General features: G+C 52.4%; 1 protein-coding gene across 1 annotated transcript in view; it reads left to right on the top strand.

Moving 5' to 3' along the window:
* GRM7 (glutamate metabotropic receptor 7) overlaps window positions 1-24,742 on the top strand; it is a 215,125-nt gene that overhangs the window by 138,463 nt on the left and 51,920 nt on the right. Inside the window, exon 5 of the mRNA XM_054387175.1 lies at window positions 21,442-21,582. Coding sequence (XP_054243150.1) covers window positions 21,442-21,582 — 141 coding nt within the window. The remainder of the gene's footprint in view (window positions 1-21,441; window positions 21,583-24,742) is intronic.

Below are 24,742 nucleotides of genomic sequence, written 5' to 3'. Positions count from 1 at the left end.
TTTTCCCTTCTGAGCAGGGCCAGTTTGCTTCTGTGTTTTGTGGTTTGGGCAGCATTAAACCAGGAAATAAACTAATGCAGGAGTGGGGAGGAAAGCAGGAACTGGAGTGCAATGGAGTCCCAGCATGGAGTGGCTCTCTAGGGCTCTCCCTTCACATCCCCCCTCTGGCACAGCAGAGCAGCTCAGGGTTGATTTTCTTTCATGGGAGAGACACAACTGAATTTTGTCCAACATTAAGGGGAGCTCCATGAGGTTCAACAAGGATGGGGGTAGATTCCTGCACCCAGGGAGGAACAAACTCCTGCACCAGCACAGGTCTGGGTGACCTGCTGGAGAGCAGCTCTGTGGAGAAGCACCTTGTAAGTTCTCCATGGCACAGCAATGTGCCCTTGTGGCCAAGAAGGCCAAGGGCACCCTGGGGTGCATGAATAAAGTGTGGCCAGCAGGTCAAGGGAGGTTCTCCTCCCCTTCTGCTCTGCCCTGGTGAGACCACAGCTGGAGGGTTGTGTCCAGTTCTGGCCTCCCCAGCTCAAGAGGGACAGGGACAGACTGGAGAGAGTCCAGCAGAGGCTGTGAGGATGCTGAAGGGCCTGGAACAGCTGTGTGAGGAGGACAGAGGAGGACAGGCTGAGAGCCCTGGGGCTGTGCTGTCTGGAGAAGAGAAGGCTGAGAGAGGATTTTATTGATGCCTATAAATATCTGAAGGGTGGGGGGCAAGAAGGGGCCAGGCTCTGCTCAGGGGTGTCCTGGGACAGGACAAGGAGCCATGGGCACAAACTGGAACCCAGGAGGTTCCACCTGAAGAGGAGGAGAAGCTTGTTTGGTGTGAGGGTGCTGGAGGCCTGGAGCAGGCTGCCCAGAGAGGTTGTGGAGTCTCCTTCTCTGGAGACTTTCAAAGCCCCACCTGGATGTGTTCCTGTGTGACCTGCCCTGGGTGACCCTGCTCTAGGTGGGAGGCTGGACTGGATGATCTCCAGAGGTCCCTTCCAACCCCTACCATTCTGTGATTAACAAACCTGGGTGGGCTGCCCACAGGAGTGGTGTGTCCCAGGGGAAGATGAGCTCTGTGCAGCTGGGACCCACCTGAAGAGCAGAGAGCAGCCTTGTGGCTCCTAGGAGGGCTTGGGCAGTGATCAGGGTTGGATTCTCTGTGCTTGCACCCAACTGAGAGTCTCACAGAGCTCTCTCCCTCTCGAGCTGTCTCTCTGTGTCCCAGGCATCAGCCTGTGCTTTTAAGACAGTAAGTGAGGTGGAAAGCTCTGCCTGGAGGGCTGTGGTTCATCCCAGGCTGCTGAGAGCAGGAGATCTCTGCAGCCTGTCTGTAGCAGAGCCCATGGAGGCCCAAAGCCAGAGGGGACACCCATCAGAAGGGAGCAGACAGCGGGCAAGCAGCATGGACCGTCCCTGCTGGAACTGACTCCTTCTTCCCAATCCACCCTGAATTTTGCTGTCATCCTCCTGCCACCACCTGTCTCACCTGGTTTCCTTCATGTCTTGTTGCAAGGCTCCACTATCAGTCTGTTTGGGCTGGGAACCAGCTGAGTGCCAGAGGCTCTCCAGGAACCTCTCTGCATTCCCTAGAGAAGGGAGAGAGACTGATGGGGTGAAAAGAAACTCACCCAGCTGGGGTGGGAAGAAGAACAATGCCATGGGATAGAGAGACAGAGACACAAACCAAGAGCCAACCCAAGCCCTGAGGGCAAGGAGGGCACCATTGGCACCACTGATGCTGGGGACAGGCACTGGGCAAGGCCCAGCCTGGACTCAGCACCAGATGGGAAGCAGATTCAGGAGGTGGATTGAGGAGCACAGGGATGGGGATGGAAGGCAGAAGGGACAGAGTCCTGCTGGGACAGCAGGCAGGGAAGAAGAGGCTTGGCCCTGGGGATCCCTCAGCTGGCTCCTGAAGATGCCCTGCAGGGGCTGCAATCCCTTGGGGGGCACTTGAGGCTCCCCTGTCCTGGCTGCTCCTCCCCACAGCTGCCACCTCTGCCTTCCTGCCCCCCAAGGTGTGCCACAAGCTGTGGCAGTGCCCTTGGTGTGGCCAGCAGCAAGTCTGAGGCAGAGGCTTTGTGCATCCCAGCCCTTGGCAGGAACTCTGCCATCAGCTTCTGCCTGCTAGGAGCAGCCTCTGGCTGTGCCAAGCTGCCCTGAGCTTCAGCAAGGACCTCCCTGAGCAGAGCCTGAGCTGGGCAGTGCCAGCCCTGAGCAGCCCCAGCCCTGCTCTGGCTCCCAGCAGTACAGGTGGACACAGTGCTGGGAGAGAGCTGTACCCTCAGCAGGGCTGTGCTGTGGCAATGCTGTGCTTGACTTTAAAGGGTGGAAGTGAAGGACTTGGGGAGAGATGGAGCAAGTTCAGAGGAGTGGTAGCTGCAGGGCAGCAATTGCCTTCATTATGCAGACACAAACAGAGCCTGTTCAGAACCAGGATCCTTGTGCCCTGTGAAATCAGCCTGACTTTTGTGGCTGCCTTCTAAAGGAAGGCTCTGAAGCCTCTGGCTTTGGTTTCTGTGTTTTCGGTTTTGTTTTTTTTCCCTTTTGTTTAAGACTCCCTGGTAAGCTTCAGTCACTCAGAAGTTGAGTCCCAGCTGTAATCTCCCTGTAGCCCCAGGCTCAAAGGCTGCTCCCTGCAGTGCTCCAGCCCTGAGCTCCTGGGAAGCAGCAGACCCAGAAAAATCCCAGCTCCAGCAGTGAGCTTCTGCAGCAGCTCCATGCAGGGCTGCCTTAAATGCAGCCAGTTTGCTGCCTGCCTCGTGGTGTGCAGGTCCTGGAGTTCTCCTGGGGCTCCAGAGTGTGGCCACCAGGCCAAGGGAGGTTCCCCTCCTCCTATGCTCTGCCCTGGTGAAACCACAACTGGATTCCTGGGTCCCGTTTTGGGCTCCCCAGGTCCAGAGGGAGAGGGAACTGCTGGAGAGAGTCCAGGGGAGGCTGCAAAGCTGCTGAGGGGCCTGGAGCAGCTCTGTGAGGAACAAAGGCTGAGAGCCCTGGGGCTGAGAGCCTGCAGAAGAGCAGCCCCAGAGGGCATCTGAGCAATGCTCAGCAAGAGCTAAAGGAGCTGTGGGGGACAAGAGGCTGGGGCCAGACTCTGCTCAGTGGTGCCCAGGGACAGCACAAGGGGCAAGGGGCACAAACTGGAACCCAGGAGGTTCCATGTGAAGAGGAGGAGAAAGTTGTTTGTTGTGAGGGTGCTGGAGGCCTGGAGCAGGCTGCCCAGAGAGGTTGTGGAGTCTCCTTGTGTGGAGAGCTTCCAACCCCCCCTGGGCATTGTGCTGCTGGGCAAGCTGCTGTGGGTGCCCTGCTGGGGCAGGGGGCTTGGACTGGATGAGCTCCAGAGCTCCCCTCCAGCACCACCATTCTCTGAGTGCTCAGCCTGAGGCTGTGATCTCTTCAGGGTTTGAAAGTGATTTACCTGTTGCTGTTCCATGCAGGACACAGCTCTCAACCCCCGGGGCAGGAAGCAGGAATTTCATCTCAGCTGCAGCCTGAACCAGCCCCTGGGCTGCTCCAGAGCAGGGAGATCAGGTGTCAAACTCTCGTTGGAACATGGAGAAGGGTTGCAAAGTGAAGATTTAGGGAGCTCTCTCTTTGGCTCCTTGGAACAAAAGTTGCTGCTCAGCCACCCTCCAGCACCCTGCCAGGCTCAGGAGAAGGCTTCTGAGCTGAGCCTCCCCTGCTCCTCCCTCCCTGGGCACCTGTGGTGGTCTCTCTGCATCTCTGGCTGCTGTCTGTTTGTGTCGGTGTGAGCTGAAATTCCCCCCCCACCGACAATAACCAGGCTAGCTCAGTCTGGAAGCAAATGAAAAGCTGTATTTACAAGCAGAGTCTAAAATCTACAATGAAATGCAATGAATATGTACAAATATACAAAATTCACAACATTCACAAATATATACAATCAACAGAAAAAGCACAATCGATCTCCCTTTGCTTCCCCCCAAGGGGACCCTCCCAAAGGGGCCTCTCTCTCCCAGGAGCTTCCCCCCCAGACCCCCCTGGACAGAGAAGCAGAGTTAGTTAAGCAGAAAGTTGTTAACTTAGCTGCCAAGGTCAGTGTGTTATCTTCAGCCAGAAGAGAAGAAGAAACAGCAGCCAGACAGCCCAGCAACTGCCCCCACTGCCGAACACAGAATGTGCAGAATGCCTACTTTGTTTTGGGTAATAGTTCTTAAACATTTCTATCTATCCAATGGAAGTGTTTAGAACAATCGTTATTTTGCTTTCTTACACCCAATAGTGACTTATTTACATTCTTTCACTTTCTCTGTTCTGAACTTTGCAAGGAAAAATTAAAAAGACAGTTTCAAACCATCACAGTCCACCCCTTCTAAACAATTCCATTGGCTGCTACTATCATTTATCTAATCTAAAATAATATCTACAACACTAGGTGAATAAAGACCATAGTCCATTCCGGCTATCTCAGATGTAGATGATTCAAAAGAGTCAAATCACAGGAAAAACAGCAAACAGCTTGTTTCCTCGCAGATGGAGCGAAGGAAGGAACAGGGACTCTCAGGTGACTCAGGGCTCTCAGGGTTCGTGCACCGTAGATCTCATGAACTCTCCTCTTGGGCGCGATGCTGTATCTGCGCAACACTCTGAATTTAACCTCTCTCAGCCAAAGTTAGATTTCTTTGTGGAATACACTGAATTTCACCATTTTCTTGCATCACCCAATAGGTGTGACCAGGACCTTCAGCAGAAACCACCCCTCGGACAGGTTTGGCCTCTCCTGAAGGAGAAAATACCCAAACAGTTTTGCCTAACAGATTCTTTTCTCTGATAACAGGAACTCTATCACCTTCCTCCTTTCGCAACAAATCTGATTGGGCAGGTCCAGCTCGATTCACTGAACCTCTACTATTCACCAACCAGGTTGCTTGTGCTAAATGTTTCTCCCAGTTTTTCAAAGATCCACCCCCCATGGCTTTGAGAGTGGTTTTCAGCAAACCGTTGTAGCGTTCGATCTTCCCTGCAGCTGGTGCATAGTAGGGAATGTGGAATATCCACTCGATGCCGTGCTCTTTGGCCCAGTTTTTTACAAGATTGTTCTTGAAATGAGTTCCATTGTCTGACTCAATCCTCTCTGGAGTTCCGTGTCTCCACAGGATTTGTCTCTCCAGACCAAGAATGGTGTTACGTGCAGTTGCATGAGGAACTGGATAAGTTTCCAGCCATCCAGTGCTTGCCTCTACCATAGTCAGCACATACTGCTTACCAGATGGAGAACGAGGCAGAGTGATGTAGTCAATCTGCCAGGCTTCACCATACTTGTACTTGGACCATCGGTCACCGTACCACAAGGGCTTGATCCGCTTTGCCTGCTTAATAGCAGCACAAATGTCACAGTCATGGATGACTTGTGTGATAGCATCCATGGAAATGTCAATGGATCTGTCACGAGCCCATCGGTAGGTTGCATCTCTGCCTTGATGTCCTGACGAGTCATGGGCCCACCGAGCTAAGAACAGCTCACCTCGGTGTTTCCAGTCAAGATCAGGATCAGGATCAGAGTTTGTGTCCACCTGGGAAACTCTTGCAGCTAGATCTGCCTGATGGTTGTGTTGTTGTTCCTCAGTAGCTTTGCTCTTAGGAATGTGAGCATCGATGTGTCTCACTTTCACTGGGATTCTCTCAATGCGAGCAGCAATGTCTTGCCACAGATCTGCAGCCCAGATTGGCTTTCCTTTCCTCTGCCAGCCATTCTTCTTCCAGTCTTTCAGCCAACCCCACAAGGCATTGGCTACCATCCACGAGTCGGTGTAGAGATAAAGCTTTGGCCATCTCTCACGTTCAGCTATGTTAAGAGCTAGCTGGACAGCTTTTACCTCTGCAAATTGACTGGATTCTCCTTCTCCATCTCTCGCTTCTGCAACTCTGAGCGTTGGACTCCACACTGCAGATTTCCATCTCCGCTTGTTCCCAACAAGACGACAGGAACCGTCTGTGAACAAAGCATATCTCTTTTCATCATCAGACAGATCACTGTAAGGAGGAGCTTCCTCAGCACGAGCTACTCTCTCCTCTGGAGGTTTAGCACAGCTTGTGCCTTCTGGCCAGTTTGTGATCACCTCCACCAAACCAGGCCTTTCGAGATTTCCCATTCGAGCTCTCTGTGTTATCAGAGCCATCCACTTAGACCAGGTAGCATCTGTTGCATGATGTGGTGAAGAACCTTTGCCTTTGAACATCCAATTCAGAACTGGCAATCTAGGAGCTAGAAGAAGTTGTGACTCAGTTCCAATCACTTCAGAAGCAGCTTTCACTCCTTCATAAGCAGCTAAAATCTCTTTCTCTGTTGGAGTGTAGTTTGCCTCTGAGCCTCTGTAGCCACGACCCCAGAAACCAAGAGGACGTCCTCGTGTCTCCCCTGGAGCTCTTTGCCATAAGCACCAGGTTGGACCATTGTCACTCGCGGCCGTGTACAGAATGTTCTTAATGTCTGGACCAGTTCGGACAGGTCCCAGACCCATCGCTTGGACTACCTCTCGCTTGATCTGGTCAAAGGCTGCTTGTTGCTCAGGACCCCATTGGAAACTGTTTCTCTTTCGAGTCACATCATAGAGAGGTTTCACAATCTGACTGTATCCAGGAATGTGCAGTCTCCAAAATCCCACTATGCCTAAGAAACGCAGAGTTTCTTTCTTGTTGATGGGATTTGCCATGGTGGAGACTCTGTTTATCACATCCATTGGGATGTGACGGCGACCGTCTTGCCACCGCACTCCCAGAAACTGGATTTCTCTGGCAGGTCCTTTCACCTTGTCTCGCTTGATAGCGAAACCAGCTTGCAAGAGAATGTCAATGATTTTGTTACCTTTCTCGAAGACTTCTTCAGCAGTCTCACCCCAGACGATGATGTCATCGATGAACTGAATGTGTTCTGGAGCTCCACCTTTCTCCAAAGCATCATGGATCACTGCATGGCAGATGGTTGAACTGTGAATCCACCCCTGGGGCAAACGATTGAATGTGTACTGAATGCCTCTCCAGGTGAAAGCAAACTGAGGCCTGCATTCCTCTGCTATGGGAATAGAGAAGAAAGCATTAGCAATGTCTATGGTAGCATACCATTTGGCCTGCTTGGATTCCAGCTCATATTGGAGTTCCATCATGTCTGGTACAGCTGCACTCATGGGTGGAGTTACTTCATTCAAGGCACGGAAATCAACTGTCAGACGCCACTCTCCATTCTGCTTTCTCACAGGCCAGATTGGACTGTTGAAAGGTGAATGAGTTTTGCTGATGACCTTCTGACTCTCCAACTGACGAATCAAGTTTTGAATGGGCACCAAAGAGTCACGGTTGGTTCTGTATTGTCTGTGATGCACAGTTTGAGAAGCAACCGGCAGCTTTACATCCTCTATCTCATGTTGTCCCACAACTGCAGATTCATCTGAAAGCTCAGGTCTAATGGACAACTTCAATTTTCCTCCATCAATTTCTACAGTTGCTATTCCAAAAGCCCATTTGTAACCCTTAGGGTCTTTAAAACGCCCTTCTCTCAGAAAGTCAATTCCCAAAATACAAGGTGCATTAGGTCCTGTTACAATAGTATGTTTCTTCCACTGCTTCCCAGTTAAACTTATATCAACCTCTATCTTAAACAACTCTTGAGATCCACCAGTGACTCCCTGAATAGTTATAGATTCTCCCCCTTGATAATTTGATGGTATTATGGTGCACTGAGCTCCTGTGTCAACCAAGGCCCTGTACTTCTGAAAGTTTGAAGTGCCAGGCCACTGGATGTACACATCCCAATAGATTCTGTTATCTCCATTATCCCTTACCTCCCCCTGGCGGAAGGCAGGGCACCCCTAATGGTGGGGATTACCTCCACATGTACAGCTGGCACAACGTCCAGCACCAGAATTAGGATCACTGTTGGAGCTATCAGAGTTGTTCTGGGAAACTGAGGAAGCGACAGCTACCCTCCTGGTATTGCTACCTCGGGATCTGCCCCTCTGCAGCTCCCGTAACCTCTTGAAAAGATCAGAAGTTGGTTGACCATCCCATCTGTTCATGTTCTCACCAAACTGATCACGCAGAGTTATCCAGATACTGCCACGTGATTGCCTCTGCTGTCTGTTTTGGTTTGGACCTGTTTTGGAATGGCCTCCTTGGAGCACATCTGTTCCTAACAGCTGAAACTTGTATCCATCTGGAGGAAGAGGAATTAGAATCATCCCCCTTCATCAAGTTGGATATGGAGGTTTTAAGTTCCTCCTTCAGCTCTTTCATGCAATTCTCCATCTTTCCAGACAGAGTTTCAATGGCTGAAACCAAAGAAGTACGTGCAAGACTATCCTCCAACTGCCTCATTTGGTCAGTGAAATGGCCAACAGTAGGAGGTGCTCCACCATAATTTCTTGCCACAATCCTGCTTGCCAGAATAGTAGCATAATTAGGAGGAGCAAGCTTAATGAGCTTTTTGGCAAGGCCTGTTCCAACAGGAATTTCATCAGGATTCAGAGTCTTATGATCTCCATACATTACTTCTCTCACAGCAAACTCTCTCAGACGCTTGATTCCCTCAGCTATTGTGGTCCAAGGCTTAGGGTTCCATGGTAAATCATCTCTGCTGGGGTACCTCAGCGAGACTGCCAGTAGGAGGCGTGCCCACAGAGAAACTTTACCAATGCACTTGCCTAGGTGCCTGTCTATGCCTGTATCCTTTGAGAGCATCCCCAACTGAGAGGCCGACTTGTCACCTACCACCAATGCTGGGGCTCCCATATCAAAACACCTGGCTAGCCAAGACAGGACTGGCTCATTATCTCCTCTGATGTAATCCTTCCTCACATGTCTAATTTCCTGTCTGGGTGCATTAGCTGACTGTATGTCATCCTCATCATCATCATCATCATCATCATCATCATCATCCTGAGGTCGCTGTCCCCATAATCCTATTTTAATCCTCCGTTGAATTTCTTGGAGTTCAGAGGCACTACCAGCAGTTGCTAATCTACCAGGGTCTACATCCTGACCTACATCTCCATCATCCATGTGGGGTCTCAAGAGGTCTACCAGAGTTTTAAGGCTAACCCTCTCTTCCTCATCAGAAGGATCTTTCTTAACAGAGGGACCCTGAGTAGAAGGACCCTCATCTCCATCTGCACCATCTCCTGCAGCATCTGCATCTCCTCCTGCAGCTCCTTTGCGCTTTCTGGTTACAGTGGCCACCAAATTTACTGGCTTGGTTTTCACATTCACAGCAGAGTTGGAAGAGCAAGTAGCCTTATGTCTTTCTTGACACAGTGCTATCAGTAGCCATATGATTATTCCAAGAAGCAACAAAATTAAGGCAAGCACAAGATATCTAGGGTACCACTGGTTCCAAAGACCCTCTGTAGTTGTAAGAGGAGTAACAAACTCATATGTGTCTGCTAGCAGATCCATAGTTGAGTTACCATAGCTTCTTAGCCCAATAAGACCACAACAGAATTCACCAACATTCAGTAACTTGTTCTTAACCCAAAGAAACGACTTATATGCCACATATCTCACTATCTTGTCTATCATGCAAGAAATGGCCCATCTGTAGACAATTGCACTGATAATAGATGAAATAGAATGACTCAGAATCCAAAACAGCTTCATTTTGCTTCCTAATCTGAGCAGAAATAAATCACAAGCAATCGAGCCCCACGTTGGGCGCCAAAAATAAAAAGTGTGTTGGTGTGAGCTGAAATTCCCCCCCCACCGACAATAACCAGGCTAGCTCAGTCTGGAAGCAAAGGAATGGCTGTATTTACAAGCAGAGTCTAAAATCTACAATGAAATGCAATGAATATGTACAAATATACAAAATTCACAACATTCACAAATATATACAATCAACAGAAAAAGCACAACCGATCTCCCTTTGCTTCCCCCCAAGGGGACCCTCCCAAAGGGGCCTCTCTCTCCCAGGAGCTTCCCCCCCAGACCCCCCTGGACAGAGAAGCAGAGTTAGTTAAGCAGAAAGTTGTTAACTTAGCTGCCAAGGTCAGTGTGTGTTATCTTCAGCCAGAAGAGAAGAAGAAACAGCAGCCAGACAGCCCAGCAACTGCCCCCACTGCCGAACGCAGAATGTGCAGAGTGCCTACTTTGTTTTGGGTAATAGTTCTTAAACATTTCTATCTATCCAATGGAAGTGTTTAGAACAATCGTTATTTTGCTTTCTTACACCCAATAGTGACTTATTTACATTCTTTCACTTTCTCTGTTCTGAACTTTGCAAGGAAAAATTAAAAAGACAGTTTCAAACCATCACACTGTTGCTCCCAGGGCCCGTGCTGGCCTTTGCTCCTTCCTGCTCATGGCTCAGGACACAGGAGGACATGGGGTAGTTGCTGTGAGACAGAGATGTGCACACAGACCCCAAGGGGAAGAGGGAGTTCAGAGTGGTGTTTGGACACCATCCAGAGGTGTCAGCAGTGAGCCCTGCTTTGGAGCTGCATCACCTGCAGGATGATTTTCCTCTCCATGCTCTCACCCTGAAGCTGTCTGAGCTGTGTGTTGCACACATTTTTGGGCAGAGGATTTCCAGCCAGAAGGGAAGGGTTTGGTTTTTGGAGAGCCTTCTGGTCTCATGTGCCAGGTCCTGAGCTGCATGTGAGCTGCTGGGAGCCTCCAGGCCTTGCTCTGTGGGTTGGCTCTGAGCAGGAGGCTCTGATGGGTATCCAAGGCTGGAGAAGCTTCACAGGGAGGGTTCCTTGTGTACAGTTTGAGAAGCAGCCGGCAGCTTTACATCCTCTATCTCATGTTGTCCCACAACTGCAGATTCATCTGAAAGCTCAGGTCTGATAGACAACTTCAATTTTCCTCCATCAATTTCTACAGTTGCTATTCCAAAAGCCCATTTGTAACCCTTAGGGTCTTTAAAACGCCCTTCTCTCAGAAAGTCAATTCCCAAAATACAAGGTGCATTAGGTCCTGTTACAATAGTATGTTTCTTCCACTGCTTCCCAGTTAAACTTATATCAACCTCTATCTTAAACAACTCTTGAGATCCACCAGTGACTCCCTGAATAGTTATAGATTCTCCCCCTTGATAATTTGATGGTATGATGGTGCACTGAGCTCCTGTGTCAACCAAGGCCCTGTACTTCTGAAAGTTTGAAGTGCCAGGCCACTGGATGTACACATCCCAATAGATTCTGTTATCTCCATTATCCCTTACCTCCCCCTGGCGGAAGACAGGGCACCCCTAATGGTGGGGATTACCTCCACATGTACAGCTGGCACAACGTCCAGCACCAGAATTAGGATCACTGTTGGAGCTATCAGAGTTGTTCTGGGAAACTGAGGAAGCGACAGCTACCCTCCTGGTATTGCTACCTCGGGATCTGCCCCTCTGCAGCTCCCGTAACCTCTTGAAAAGATCAGAAGTTGGTTGATCACACTGATAACAGAGGAAATAAAATTACTCAAAATCCAAAACAGCTTCATTTTGCTTCCTAATCTGAGCAGAAATAAATCACAAGCAATCGAGCCCCACGATGGGCGCCAAAAATAAAAAGTGTGTCGGTGTGAGCTGAAATTCCCCCCCCACCAACAATAACCAGGCTAGCTCAGTCTGGAAGCAAATGAAAAGCTGTATTTACAAGCAGATGAAATGCAATGAATATGTACAAATATACAAAATTCACAACATTTACAAATATATACAATCAACAGAAAAGCACAACCGATCTCCCTTTGCTTCCCCCCAAGGGGACCCTCCCAAAGGGGCCTCTCTCTCTCCCAAGAGCTTCCCCCCCAGACCCCTCTGGACAGAGAAGCAGAGTTAGTTAAGCAGAAAGTTGTTAACTTAGCTGCCAAGGTCAGTAGTGTTATCTTCAGCCAGAAGAGAAGAAGAAACAGCAGCCAGACAGCCCAGCAACTGCCCCCACTGCCGAACGCAGAATGTGCAGAATGCCTACTTTGTTTTGGGTAATAGTTCTTAAACATTTCTATCTATCCAATGGAAGTGTTTGGAACAATCGTTATTTTGCTTTCTTACACCCAATAGTGACTTATTTACATTCTTTCACTTTCTCTGTTCTGAACTTTGCAAGGAAAAATTAAAGACAGTTTCAAACCACCACACCTTGTTCACACAGCAGACAGCCAAATGCTGCTTCCCAGCCTTTTTGCAAGGCAGCAGAGCCAAGGGCAGCTCGGGCTGGCAACCAAGCTTCCCATGCTTGGGAGGGAGATGTTCAGCAGCTCGTGGAGAGCACATGGAGAAGGAGAAGGAAGGTTTCCCAGGCAGCCTCCCCCAGGTTAGCAGCTCCTGGTGTTCATCCTCACTTCTCTGAGGAGCTCCAAGCTTCATTTGGTGACAGGGATTCATTTTCTGTTTGTTAGGAAGATTGGGAGGAATTCCAGGAGCTGGGGAGTGAGGAAGCTCAGGGGTCCCCTCTGGACCCCACAAGAGTGAGCTCCTTCTGGGTGGCTGAAGCAGAGCTTGGGTCATGGAGAACTCTGGCAAGTGTCAAGTTTTAGCTTGGAATCCTGCTTGGGCAGAGAAACTGAAGTCAGGAAAAGAGGTTCTCAGCTTCTCCCCTTCCCTCAGAGCAGTGCTGGCACCAACACCACAGCTCCTGTGGTGGCTTTGCCTCCTTAGCCCAACCCAGCTGGTGCAGGGAGCTGAGAGGATGCTCCAGGACTGAGCTGAGAGTTTCAGTGCTGGAAGAGAGGAGCAGGAAACAGCCAGGGGAGGAGGGTGCTGAGGTGCTCTCGTAGTGCGCTTGAAGCATCAAAGCATTTGTCCTCACTCCAAGAGGGATGTTGAGGGATGGAGCAGGGCCTAGAAGGGCAACAGAGATGGGGAAGGGTCTGGAGAAGAGGGCTGGGGAGGGGCAGCTGAGGGAGCTGGGGGTGTTCAGGCTGGAGAAGAGGAGGCTAAGGGAGACCTCATTGCTCTCTACAGCTCCCTGCAGTGAGCTGGGGTTGGGCTCTGCTCCCTAGTCTCAGGTGATAGAAGGAGAGGAAATGTCCTGAAATTGTGCCAGGGGAGGGTTAGGTTGGAGAGGAGGAAAAATTTCTTAGCTGCAAGAGTGGTCAGGGACTGGCACAGGCTGCCCAGGGAGGTGGTGGAGTCCCCTTCCCTGAGGGTGTTCCAGAACCTGTGGCCATGTCCCCTGGGGCCATGGTTGGGTGGCCATGGTGGGCTTGGGTTGGTGTTGGACTGGATGAGCTCTGAGGCCTTCTCCAGCTGAAGCACTTCTGTGATTCTCTGACACTTGTCTGAGCAGGGGGCCTGAGGGTCTCCCTTGATGATTCTTTGTGCTTGTGGTGAATTTGGGCTCAAGGAAGAGCTCTGAGTGAGGCCTGTGGGCTGAGGATCATGGATCCAAGGTGCCCATCATCTGTTTTCCTTCAGCACTATTGGAGTGTTTCCATTTGGGAAGCCTCAGGGATTGAAGCTGAGGGGAGGCAGTGAAGCAGAGAATGCAAATTCAATCTGCCTGTGCCATAAGGTGAGGGAAGGAACCAAGCCCTCACTCATCAGCCCTTCCTGCAAGACTTATTTGTTTGCATCCAAAGAGAAATTAAAACAACTGCAACTTACAAAGAGCCTCTCTCCAGGCTACTTCAAACCAGCTGCTGATATCCTCTGTGACTTATTTATTCTTTATTAGCAAGCCAGGAAAGAAAGAGGACCTCAGAATCCTGCAAGCAAAGCAAAAACAAAAAAAAGAAGACAGCAAGTTTGGGGCTTTTATGAGAGTAAAATGCAAGCAGAGCGTCCCTGGGTGCAAGCAGCAGGTTAATATCCCTGCAGGAGGCATGGGAGCTGTGTGGGGAAAAGGAGGCTGAGGGGAGACCTTCTTGGCCTCTAAAGCTCCCTGCAAGGAGGCTGGAGCCAGGTGGGACTTGTTCCCAAGGAACAAGTGATGGAATCATAGAATTGTTTTGGTTGGAAAGGGCCTCTGGGCTCAACAAGAGTCCATCAAGAGGGAATGGCCTCAAGCTGCAGCAGGGGAGGGTTAGGTTGGAGATGAGGAATATTTTCTTAGCTGCAAGAGTGGTGAGGGATTGGCACAGGCTGCCCAGGGGGGTGGTGGAGTCCCCATCCCTGGAGGTGTTCCAGAAGGCTGTGGCACCTGGGGCCATGGTGGGGTTGGGTTGGTGGTTGGACTTGATGCTCTTAGAGATGCTCTGGTCCACATAGAGGCTACAGAGATGGTTGAGATGCTGAGAGGACTGAAACACCTCTCTTGTGAGGACAGGCCGAGAGCCTGGAGCAGAGCAGCCTGAGGGGCATCTGATCAATGCTGATCAGTGCTTCAAGGGTGGGTGGCAGGAGGATGGGACCGGGCTGTGTTCAGTGGTGCCCAGGGACAGGGCAAAGGCAAGGGGCACAAACTGGGACATCAACAGCTCCATCTGAACAGGAAGAGAAACACCCACAGCAGCTTGCCCAGGATCACCATGGCCAGGGGGGTTTGGAAGCTCTCCACACAAGGAGACTCCACAACCTCTCTGGGCAGCCTGCTCCAGCCCTCCAGCACCCTCACAACAAACAACTTTCTCCTCCTGCTCAGGTGTCACCTCCTGAGTTCCAGTTTGTGCCCAGTGCCTTTTTTCATAGAATCTTGGCACTGTTTTGGTTGGAAAGGCTCTCTGGGAGCATGGAGTCCAACCAGCCTGTTGCTGGGCAGCACTGATAGCTGTGGGGGTGGGGGATGAGCTGCCTGTGCCCAGCACCTGCTGTAGGAGGAACATCTCAGCCTCAGCTGCAGTGGAATAAATATACCAGGAAGGAGAACTGAGTGCAGAGCTTTCTCCTGTTGCTAGAAATGAGAGCCCTGTGCAAGCAAGAGGTGCCTGAGGGCACCCAAATGTGGGATAATGAACAGGAACAGCCATCTAGGTGAACACTGCTGCTACAGCACTGCCTGCACAGCAGTGAGGGCAGGAGCTCCCAGGGGTGCTCAGCACAGGGACCCAGCCCTCTGCCAGGGCAGAAGCTCTGCAGCACAATGCTCAGGGGCTTGGAGCAGCTCTGCTCTGAGGACAGGCTGAGAAGCGGGGGGGGTTCAGCCTGCAGAAGAGAAGGCTCCAGGGAGACCTTAGAGCAGTGTGCCAGTACCTGAAGGGAGCTGCAAGAAGGGTGGAGAGAGACTGTTTGCAAAGGAGCAGTGGCTTCAAACTAGAGCAGAGCAGGTTGAGCTTGGATGTGAGGAACAAGATCTGCACCAGGAGGCTGCTGGAACACTGCAACAGGTTGCCCAGGGAGGTGGTTGGGGCCCCATCCCTGGAGATATTCAAGGTGAGGCTGGAGAAGGCTCTGAGCAGCCTGATGTGGTTGGGGATGTCCCTGCTGAGTACAGGGGGTTGGACTGGATGAGCTTTGGAGGTCCCTTCCAACCCTTTCTGTGATTGTCTGAGTCTGTGATTTGCCCTAAGTGTGGCAAGCTGAATGTCCTCTGTACCTGCTTGATGCCATGGAATCATGGAATGGTCTGGGTTGGAAGGGACCCCCAAAACTCATCCAGTCCAAGCCCCTGCACTCAGCAGGGACATCCTCCACTAGAGCAGCTTGCTCAGAGCCCTGTGCAGCCTCACCTTGAAGATCTCCAGGGATGGGACCTCAACCACCTCCCTGGGCAACCTGTTGCAGTGTCCCAGCAGCCTCCTGGTGCAGCACTTGTTCCTCACATCCAATCTCAATCTGCTCTGCTCTCATTTCAAACCATTGCTCTGGTCCTGCCCCTGCAGGTCTTTGGGAACAGTCTCTCTGCAGCCTCCTTGTAGCCCTTCAGGTACTGGAAGGTTGCTCTAAGGTCTCCCTGGAGCCTCCTCCTCTCCAGGCTGAACACACCCAGCTCCCTCAGCCAGCCTATACCCACAGCAGAGGTGCTCCAACCCCCTGAGCATCTCAGTGTTCCTCCTCTGGCCCTGTTCCATCAGGTCCATGTCCTGCCTGTGTGAAGGCATTGTCAGCTGTGACCTGCCCTAACCTGCCCCTTTTTTATCTCTGTTACAAGCAGCAGCTGTTAAAAAAAGACAAGATCTGCCAAGAGCTTTTCCTGGCATGAGGGCAGTTACTAAAACCATCTCCTGGGATGGCTTTTTACTGAGTCAGGAGGTCAAGAAGGGGTCTGTAGGCTTTCACAACAGCTCCAGGACATGGTGTGCCTGGGCACCATCATAAAAGCTGAAGAAGCCACTAGCTGGCATCAAATTGATCCTCTCGTTCCACACCTCCTGCTTTTAGCCTGGCTTTAATGCCAGTGAACTAAACCCTCGTGGCTGGAAGGCTGCTAAAATCAGCACCTTGCTGGAGTGGTGCTGCCAGCTGTGGTGGCACCAGGGCTGAGAGGCAGGAGTGGTTTGCTGGCTGGGTAGAGCAAGGGCAGAACTGGAGGTTGGTAGTGAGGATGGAATTTGGACAGGATGGAGAGGAATGGAGCTGCTCTGGATTGCTAAAATTGCTCCCTGAGGGAATTGTAATGGGCAAGGGAGCTGGGGGAGGGTGTGGAGAACAGGGCTGGGGAGGAGCAGCTGAGGGAGCTGGGGGTGTTCAGTCAGGAGAAGAGGAGGCTGAGGGAGACCTCATTGCTCTCTACAGCTCCCTGAGAGGAGGCTGGAGCTGGGGTTGGGCTCTTCTGCCTAGTCTCAGATGACAGAAGGAGAGGCAATGGCCAGGGGAGGGTTAGGTTGGAGAGGAGGAAAAATTTCTGTGCTGCAAGAGTGGTCAGGGACTGGCACAGGCTGCCCAGAGAGGTGTTGGTGTCCCCATCCCTGAGGATGTTCCAGAAGCCTGTGGCCATGTCCCCTGGGGCCAGGGTTTGGTGGCCATGGAGGGGTTGGGTTGATGCTGGACTGGCAGAGCTCAGAGAGCTTCTCCAACCCCACACTCCCTGGGTGCCATGGAACTGGGTCAGTGCATTGTGTTGCATTGTGCCAGCTCCCAAAGCACGTGGGCTGGGGAGGAGAACACTGCAGGCACAGGAGAAATGCAGCAGGTCACCAAGTTTGTGCTTTTAATTAGGCTTAATTATTTTCCTTCCTGTGTAACCCCAGAGCCCTGGAGGTGGTTGCTGACACATGCAATAGCTGCTGCTCAGCCTGTGCCAGGGGGCTGGGAAACAAGAAGTGACACAAAGTCTCTCCTCATCTCTGTCTCCCTTAGACATCAGCTGCTGTGTTTGTGCCAGCAGCACATCCCCATTGTGCTCCTTCAGGAGCCACCTGCCCACAGTTCACCTCCTCAGATACTGCAAACTTCCCTGAGGTGCTGGTGGCCTCCTCCCTGGTGCTGGTTCAGTGCTGGAGCCTCTCTTTTAATCTTTGGGTTTCTGAGGAAAAGCTCTTTTCAGGGGGGTACCTCGCTGTCCTCTGTGTTTTTTTTTTTCTCACCTGCAGCCTGTTTCACAGGATCTCAGCAGGGTGGGGGTTGGATGGGGTCCAAAGCAGGGGCTCCCACAGCAGGTAAGGTCTGAAGGGACCTCTGGAGCTCACCCAGTCCAACCTCCTGCTCCAGCAGGGCACCCACAGCAGCTTGCCCAGCAGCACAATGCCCAGCTAGGGTTGGAAGCTCTCCACACAAGAAAACTCCACAACCTCTCTGGGCAGCCTGCTCCAGGCTCCAGCACCCTCACACCAAACAACTTTCTCCTTATCTCCAAATGGCACCTCCTGGGTTCCAGTTTGTGCCCCTTGCCCCTTGTGCTGTCCCTGGGCACCACTGAGCAGAGTCTGGCCCCAGCCTCTTGCCCCCCACAGCTCCTTTAGCTCTTGCTGAGCATTGCTCAGCTGCCCTCTGGGGCTGCTCTTCTGCAGGCTCTCAGCCCCAGGGCTCTCAGCCTTTGCTCCTCACAGAGCTGCTGCTCAGCATCTCTGTAGCCTCCCCTGGATTCTCCCCAGTGGTTCTCCATCCATGTGCCTGACACCTCCCCCATGGTGAAGGTCTCCTCTGTGCCCCTCTACCTGCTATGCTTTCTCCTCTGGAGCAGCTGCCCATGGCAGAGGCATCGTTAGCCTTGGAGCCTCACCCAGTAATTTGTAATTGCAATCACCTAATTCATTGATTAGCTCTGTCCTGCTCAGGAGAGTGCTTGGCTTGGGGCTGGGAGCATCTCACTGAGAGAAGCAGGGAAGCAACCAAAGCTGCTGAGGGTTGGGAGGCATCACAGCCCCTGGCCTGGCCTTCTCCATCCCTCTGAGTGCTTGGGCTTGGGTCTCTTCCTTTCATTTCTCTCTCTCTTTTTAAGCAAATTTCCTCCCCAGATGAATCCTGGGGTGGAGACCAAATGCACCTCTTAGGTGGCATCACCTCTCTGTGTGCAAGAGGAAGGCTTTCATCAAATCACTGTGATTGAAAAGTGTTGAGAGATTTATTGTCCTCTGTGAGCCCTCACCTCCCTTGGAGGTATTTGGGGGGGGGAGAAAAGTAAAATCTGCCTTTTAGAGGTATTTGGCTGCAAACAAGAGCTAATTTTGTGCAGTCTGATCTCTAGGGAGCCTTGGGAAATCACTAAATCTCCTCACACAAGGGTAGCACTGAGCCACCTACAAGGGTAAGCAGAGATTAGTCTGACTTTTCCTCTTAAGAATCCTGCTTTTGGGGGGCTGGGGTTGGGTTTTTCTTTGGCTTGGGTCATCTAATTCCCTGAGCCCCTGACCCCAGAGCTCTTGTGTTTAGCAGCAAACATCTGAAGTTGTCTTCGTGCCTTCAGTTCAAACAGATTAAGCTTAAGCACAGGCTCAAGTCTGTCATTATCAGGGAGGACACAGGGGGCCCTGGACTCCAGCTCTGGGTGCTTAGCAATCAGGTTAATCCCCCCAAAAAACAGCAGCTAAAATTACACAGACATTTAAGGTGTCCTCCTGGCTCCAAAGCCTCTGAGGACAGCTTGTTTCTGCAGGACAGCTTTGTGCTAGGTGGGGAGAGGAGAAATGGTCCCTGGCAGCCCAGAGGGGCAGTGGCAGCTTGGGCTGCATCCAGAGCAGGGAGAGCAGCAGCAGCTCTGCTCTGACCCCACCTGCAGCACTGCCTCCAGCTCTGGGGCCCCCAGCACAAGAGGGACCTGGAGCTGCTGGAGAGGCTCCAGAGGAGGCTGCAAAGATGAGCAGAGGCTGGAGAAGCTTCACTGTGGGGATAGGCTGGGAGAGGTGGGAATGTTCAGCCTGGAGAAGGGAAGGCTCCAGGGAGACCTCAGAGCAACCTTCCAGTACCTGAAGGGCTCCAGGAGAGTTGGGGAGGGACTTTGGACAAGGGCTGGGAGTGATAGGATGAGGGACAATGGCTTTGAGCTGGGAGAGGGGAAACTGAGACTGGAGATGAGGAAGAAATTCTTGGCAGGGAGGGTGGGGAGAGACTGGCACAGGTTGCCCAGGGAGGCTGTGGATGTCCCCTGCCTGGAGGTGTTGAAGGCCAGGCTGGATGAGGCCTTGAGCAAGCTGGGCTGGGGGGAGGTGTCCCTGCCCGTGGCAGGAGGTTGGCACTGGATAAACTTCAAAGTCCTTTCCAACCTAATCCATTCTAGGGTCCTATGCTCTGCAGCACATCAAGCAGGTGCCCAGTAAGGCATGCAAGCAGTAAGGGATGACTGGAATCCTGGGCTGTCACTTCACTTCATCCCTCTCCCAGTGCCTTGCTTCTCTTGGTCACCAGGAAATGCTGATCAAAAGCTGTCCACTCATCCCTGGGGTCTGGCTTCCTTCTTGAGGATGCAGAGGGTCATTAAAGCAAAGCAAATAAATCAATGAGGATGTTGCTGTTTGTTATTAAATCTGCAAAGCTTTGGAGCAGTTCTGCAGCAATTCTATTACAGTTTTATCAAGGCTTTATTGATTTTTATCTCAGGAAGCTGCGGAGCAGCAGCCCCACAGGTCAGGTGCTTTGGCACAGAGCTGTTCTCTTCCTGAGCCATTGGATGCTGCAGATTTTTGTCACACTGTCCCCTTGGAAGTATTTTTTTAATTCCATAGAAGCATCTGAGGGGGTTAAAGCAGGTGGCCCTTAAAGGTCCCTTCCAACCCAAACCATTCCATGAATCTTCAGGAGCCAGCTGGGGGATCCCCAGGGCCAAGCCTCTTCTTCCCTGGCTGCTGCCCCAGCAGGACTCTGTCCCTTCTGCCTTCCATCCCCATCCCTGTGCTCCTCCATCCAGCTCCTGAATCTGCTTCCCATCTGGTGCTGAGTCCAGGCTGGGCCTTGCCCAGTGCCTGTCCCCAGCATCAGTGGTGCCAATGGTGCCCTCCTTGCCCTCAGGGCTTGGGTTGGCTCTTGGTTTGTGTCTCTGTCCCATGGCATTATTCTTCTTCTCCTCCCAGCTGGATGAGTTTCTTTCCCACCCCATCAGTCTCTCTCCCTTCTTCCCTTTCTCTTCCTCTGGGAATGCAGAGAGGTTCCTGGAGAACCTCTGGCACTTAGCTGGTTCCCAGCCCTGCCCTGCCCCTTGACTCTTTTTGTGCCCCTAGAAGCTGTTGGTGGCTTCAGTCAGAAACTGACCTTCACAGATCTTTCCTCACCACTTCAGGAGCTGCAGTTCCAAAGCCTGGTAAATCCTGGTGCTTCAGAGCTGCCTTTTGGAAGTTCTGCTCTCTAAAGTTTTTCTGCACCTCTGTGAAAGGAGATGAAGGGGAAAAGAAATGCTCCAGACCCAGGCAGGTGTGCAGCTGAGGGCCAGTGGAGATGAAAGTGCCTCCTCTGGAGGTCTGGTGAGGTTAATTACTAAATTAGTCCTGTTGAGCTCAGCTGCAGCAGGGCACTCATTTTGATTCCTGATTGGTTCCTCTCTAATCCATGGGGTTTGCTTTGAACTCTTCCCTGCTAATCCTCTGCCTCACAGATCTTTTCCAGCCTTTCATCCCTCACTCTGAGGGGCACAAGAATTTGTTTGCAAGATGCAGCAGATTAGATGAAAGGTTCAGGGTTGCTTCATTTGCACAGTCCAGCTGGGGTGGATGGAGAGGGGAACGTGGGCTGGGTGTTGAAGGAGGTCTCAGGAGAGTTTTCAGGCTGCAGCAGGAGTTTTGGGCTGCCCAGTTCCAGAGAGGCAGAGATCTGATTGAGTGAGTCCAGGGCAGAGCTATGAGGATGATGAAGGGACCTGAACACCTCTGCTGTGAAGAAAGGCTGAGAGCCCTGGGGCTGTTCAGCCTGGAGAGGAAAAGGCTGAGGGGTGGGTGTCAGGAGAGAGGGGCCGGGCTCTGTTTGGTGGTGCCCAGTGATAGGACAAGGAACAATGGACACAAACTGGAACCCAGGAGGCTCCACCTCAACAGGAGGAGAAGGTTGTTTGGTGTGAGGGTGCTGGAGGCCTGGAGCAGGCTGCCCAGAGAGGTTGTGGAGTCTCCTTGTGTGAAGGCTTTCCAGCCCCACCTGGCTGCGTTCCTGTGTGCCCTGCCCTGGGTGCCCTGCTCCAGCAGGGGGCTGGAGGTGGCTGATCTCTGGAGGTCCCTTCCAAGCCCTACCACGACTCTGTAGCCTTCAGCCTCCTCCTGGTGCCCCTGCAGGGTTCGACACCTACTTCACGTCCCGCACGCTGGAGAACAACCGCAGGAACGTTTGGTTTGCAGAGTACTGGGAGGAGAACTTCAACTGCAAGCTGACCATCAGCGGCTCCAAGAAGGAGGACACCGACCGCAAGTGCACAGGTGAGGCTGGCTGCCTGCTGGAGGGCTCTGCTGGGGCCAGAGGACCACACAGCTCCCAGGGTGGGGAGGGACCCCAAGGCTCATCCAGTTCCAACCCCCTGCCATGGGCAGGGACACCTCACACCACAGCAGGTTGCTCACAGCCACCTCCAGCCTGGCTGCAAAAACCTCCAGGGGTGAGGCTTCCACCACCTCCCTGGGCAACCTCTGCCAGTCTCTCACCACCTTCATGGGGAAGAATTTCTTCCTAGCATCCAATCTGAATCTCCCCATTTCTAGTGTTGCTCCATCCCCCCCAGTCCTATCATTCCCTGACACCCTAAAAAGTCCCTCCCCAGCTTTCTTGTAGCCCCTTCAGATCCTGGAAGGCCACAAGAAGGTCTCCTGGGAGCCTTCTCCTCTCCAGACTGCACAACCCCAACTCTCTCAGGCTGTTTCCAGAGCAGAGCAGCTCCAGCCCTCTGCTCATCCTTGTGGCCCTTCTCTGGACACCTTCCAGTACCTCCAGAGCCTTCCTGTAAGAGAGGCTCCAGAACTGGACACAGAGCTCCAGTTGTGGTCCAGGCAGAGTGGAGCAGAGGTGGAGAATCCCTTCCCTGGCCCTGCTGGCCACACTTCTCTTGCTGTAGCCCAGGATGTCATTGGATTTCTGGGCTGCTGGGATGGCCAAATGGTGATGTGAGGACATTTAGCTGGAGACACTGAAGAAAGCAACTGAGGCTGCAGAGAAAACAGAAGAGCAGCCTCAGCCCTGCAGGGCATGAGAAGTAGGTAGGAAGAGGCATAATGAAGTGGCTCAGGGAGGGTGAGGGAGACACTGGGACAGGCTGCCCAAGGAGGCTGTGGATGCTCCCTCCCTGGAGGTGCTGAAGACCAGGCTGGATGAGGCCTTGAGCAGCCTGGGCTGGTTGAGAGGTCCATGGCAGGGAGGTTGGAGTAGATGATCTCTGAGATCCCTTCCAATCCAAACCATTCCATGACTCTCTGAACACCTCTGCTGTGATCTCAGCACCACCATCTGACATCCACCTTGCTCTTGCCACCCTTTGCTTTTCCTTCCCTCCTTGCTGAGTTTTTCACAGCAGCAGCAGTTTAAAATTGGGATGTGGAATAACTGCCTGGAATTCTGATCAAAGGAACTGGATGCAATCCTCCCATCTTTGATGTCTTCTGCTCCAGTTTTCAGTTGCTGGGTGGGAGGAGGAGTGCTGTGCGGTTCCCCCTGGGAATAGCCTGCTAAATCTGGCACTTGGAATCTCCCCCCAAGGCTGGGATGTGGCTAAAAATTGCTGAGAGATCTTCAGGAGAGGTTCTAAAAGTGTCTCATCAGCCTCATTTCTGGCTCTGTTTTCTTCTGCCTTGCTCTTAGCCTCTGCTTTCTGATGAGGACATGGAAACGGTGTCAACCTTCCCTGGGCAGGGATGGAGCAGCTGGCATCAAGCTGGGTGGCACTGTTGACCTGCTGGAGGGTAGGGAGGCTCTGCAGAGGGCTCTGGCCAGGCTGGATCCATGGGCCATGACCAAGGGTATGAGACTCAGTAAGGCCAAGTGCTGGGCTCTGCCCTTTGGTAACAACAACCCCCAGCAGGACCATAGGGCTTGGGAGGAGTGGCTGGGGAGCTGCTCAGCAGAGAGGGACCTGGAGGTGTTGGTTGACAGCAGCTGGAGATGAGCCAGGGTGTGCCAGGTGGGCAAGAAGGCCACCAGCAGCCTGGCCTGGATCAGCAGTGGTGTGGGAAGCAGGAGCAAGGCAGGGATGGTGCCCTTGGACTGGACACTGAGGTGAGGACACAGCTTGAGGGCTGGGGTCAGTTTTGGGCCCTTCACTCCAAGCATGGCACTGAGGGGATGGAGCAGGGCCAGAGAAGGGCAACAGAGATGGGGAAGGGTCTGGAGAGCAGGGCTGGGGAGGAGCAGCTGAGGGAGCTGGGGGTGTTCAGCCTGGAGAAGAGGAGGCTGAGGGAGACCTCATTGCTCTCTACAGCTCCTCCCTGAGAGGAGGCTGGAGCTGGGTGGGGGTTTGGCTCTGCTCCCTAGTCACCAGTGACAGGACAAGGGAAAATGGCCTCAAGTGCAGCAAGAGAGGTTTAGGTTGGAGATGAGGAACAGTTTCTCTGCTGAAAGGGTTCTCAGGCACTGGCCTAGGCTGCCCCGGGCAGCAGTGGACTCCCCATCCCTGGAGGGATTTAAGAGTAGTGCAGATGTGGCTGCTCAGGGCCCCATCAGGTTTGACCTTGAATGTTTCCAGGGGTGGAGGAGGCTGTACCAAAGGGCTTAGAATCACAGAGCTGGTAAGGCTGGAAGAGACCTTTGAGACCACCCAGTGCAGCCCCTCACCCCGAGCTCACAGCCCACCACTGCTGCTTTAGCCACTGCACCACATCCCTCAGCACCACAGCCACACAGCTTGGAAACCCCTCCAGGGATGGAGGCTCCACCACCTCCCTGGGCAGCCAGGGCCAGTGCCTGGGAAGCCTTTTCTGGGATGAATTTTTTCCTGCTATCCAACCTGCACCTCCCTTGGAGTGCAACCTGAGGCCGTTTCCTCTTGTCCTGTCTCTTGTTCCTGTCAGAGGAACTTTCTCCCTCTCTGTCTCCTCACGTCCCTGGCTCTGGGGCTTCCTTTCCTCTCCTTGTTGCAGTATTTTTCTCTGGTGGAGATGTGCCTGAAGCAGGAGCCCTGGCTGCTCTGTCTCTGAGGAATGATGATGAGGAGAACTTGAGACTCTAGGAGGAAGTGAGGTTCAATTATTTGTCATCACCCTCAGATAGATCTTTGGGAAGCAAACAGAGCTTGTGTCAATAAATTGCTTTTGTGTTTCCTTCTCCTGGTGACATCTCAAGGTGCTCCATTTGAAATCCACACCACAGAAGTGCCTTCTCCTGCAATCATTCTGTGTGCAGCTGTCTGGGGTGGCAGCAGCTTCAATGCTGAAGAAAATAATGAGGTTGGGTGGCTGCTGAAGATCCCTGAGTGGGGGAAAAAAAAAAAGGCAAAACAAGCAGGAAAAGTGCTAAGTGTTGACATGGGAGGGGCAGAGCTGTGCTGCTCCTCACTTCTGTTCCAAAGCAGGGCAAGGAGGCTGGGGAAGGGTCTGGAGAACAAGGCTGGAGAGGAGCACTTGAGGGAACCTGGGGGTGTGGAGGTGAGGAGGCTGA

The sequence above is a fragment of the Indicator indicator genome, chromosome 15 (genome assembly GCF_027791375.1).
Source record: "Indicator indicator isolate 239-I01 chromosome 15, UM_Iind_1.1, whole genome shotgun sequence".
Classification (NCBI taxonomy): domain Eukaryota; kingdom Metazoa; phylum Chordata; class Aves; order Piciformes; family Indicatoridae; genus Indicator; species Indicator indicator.
The sequence above is the reverse complement of the archived record's forward strand: the minus strand, read 5'-3'. Positions and strand labels throughout refer to the sequence as shown.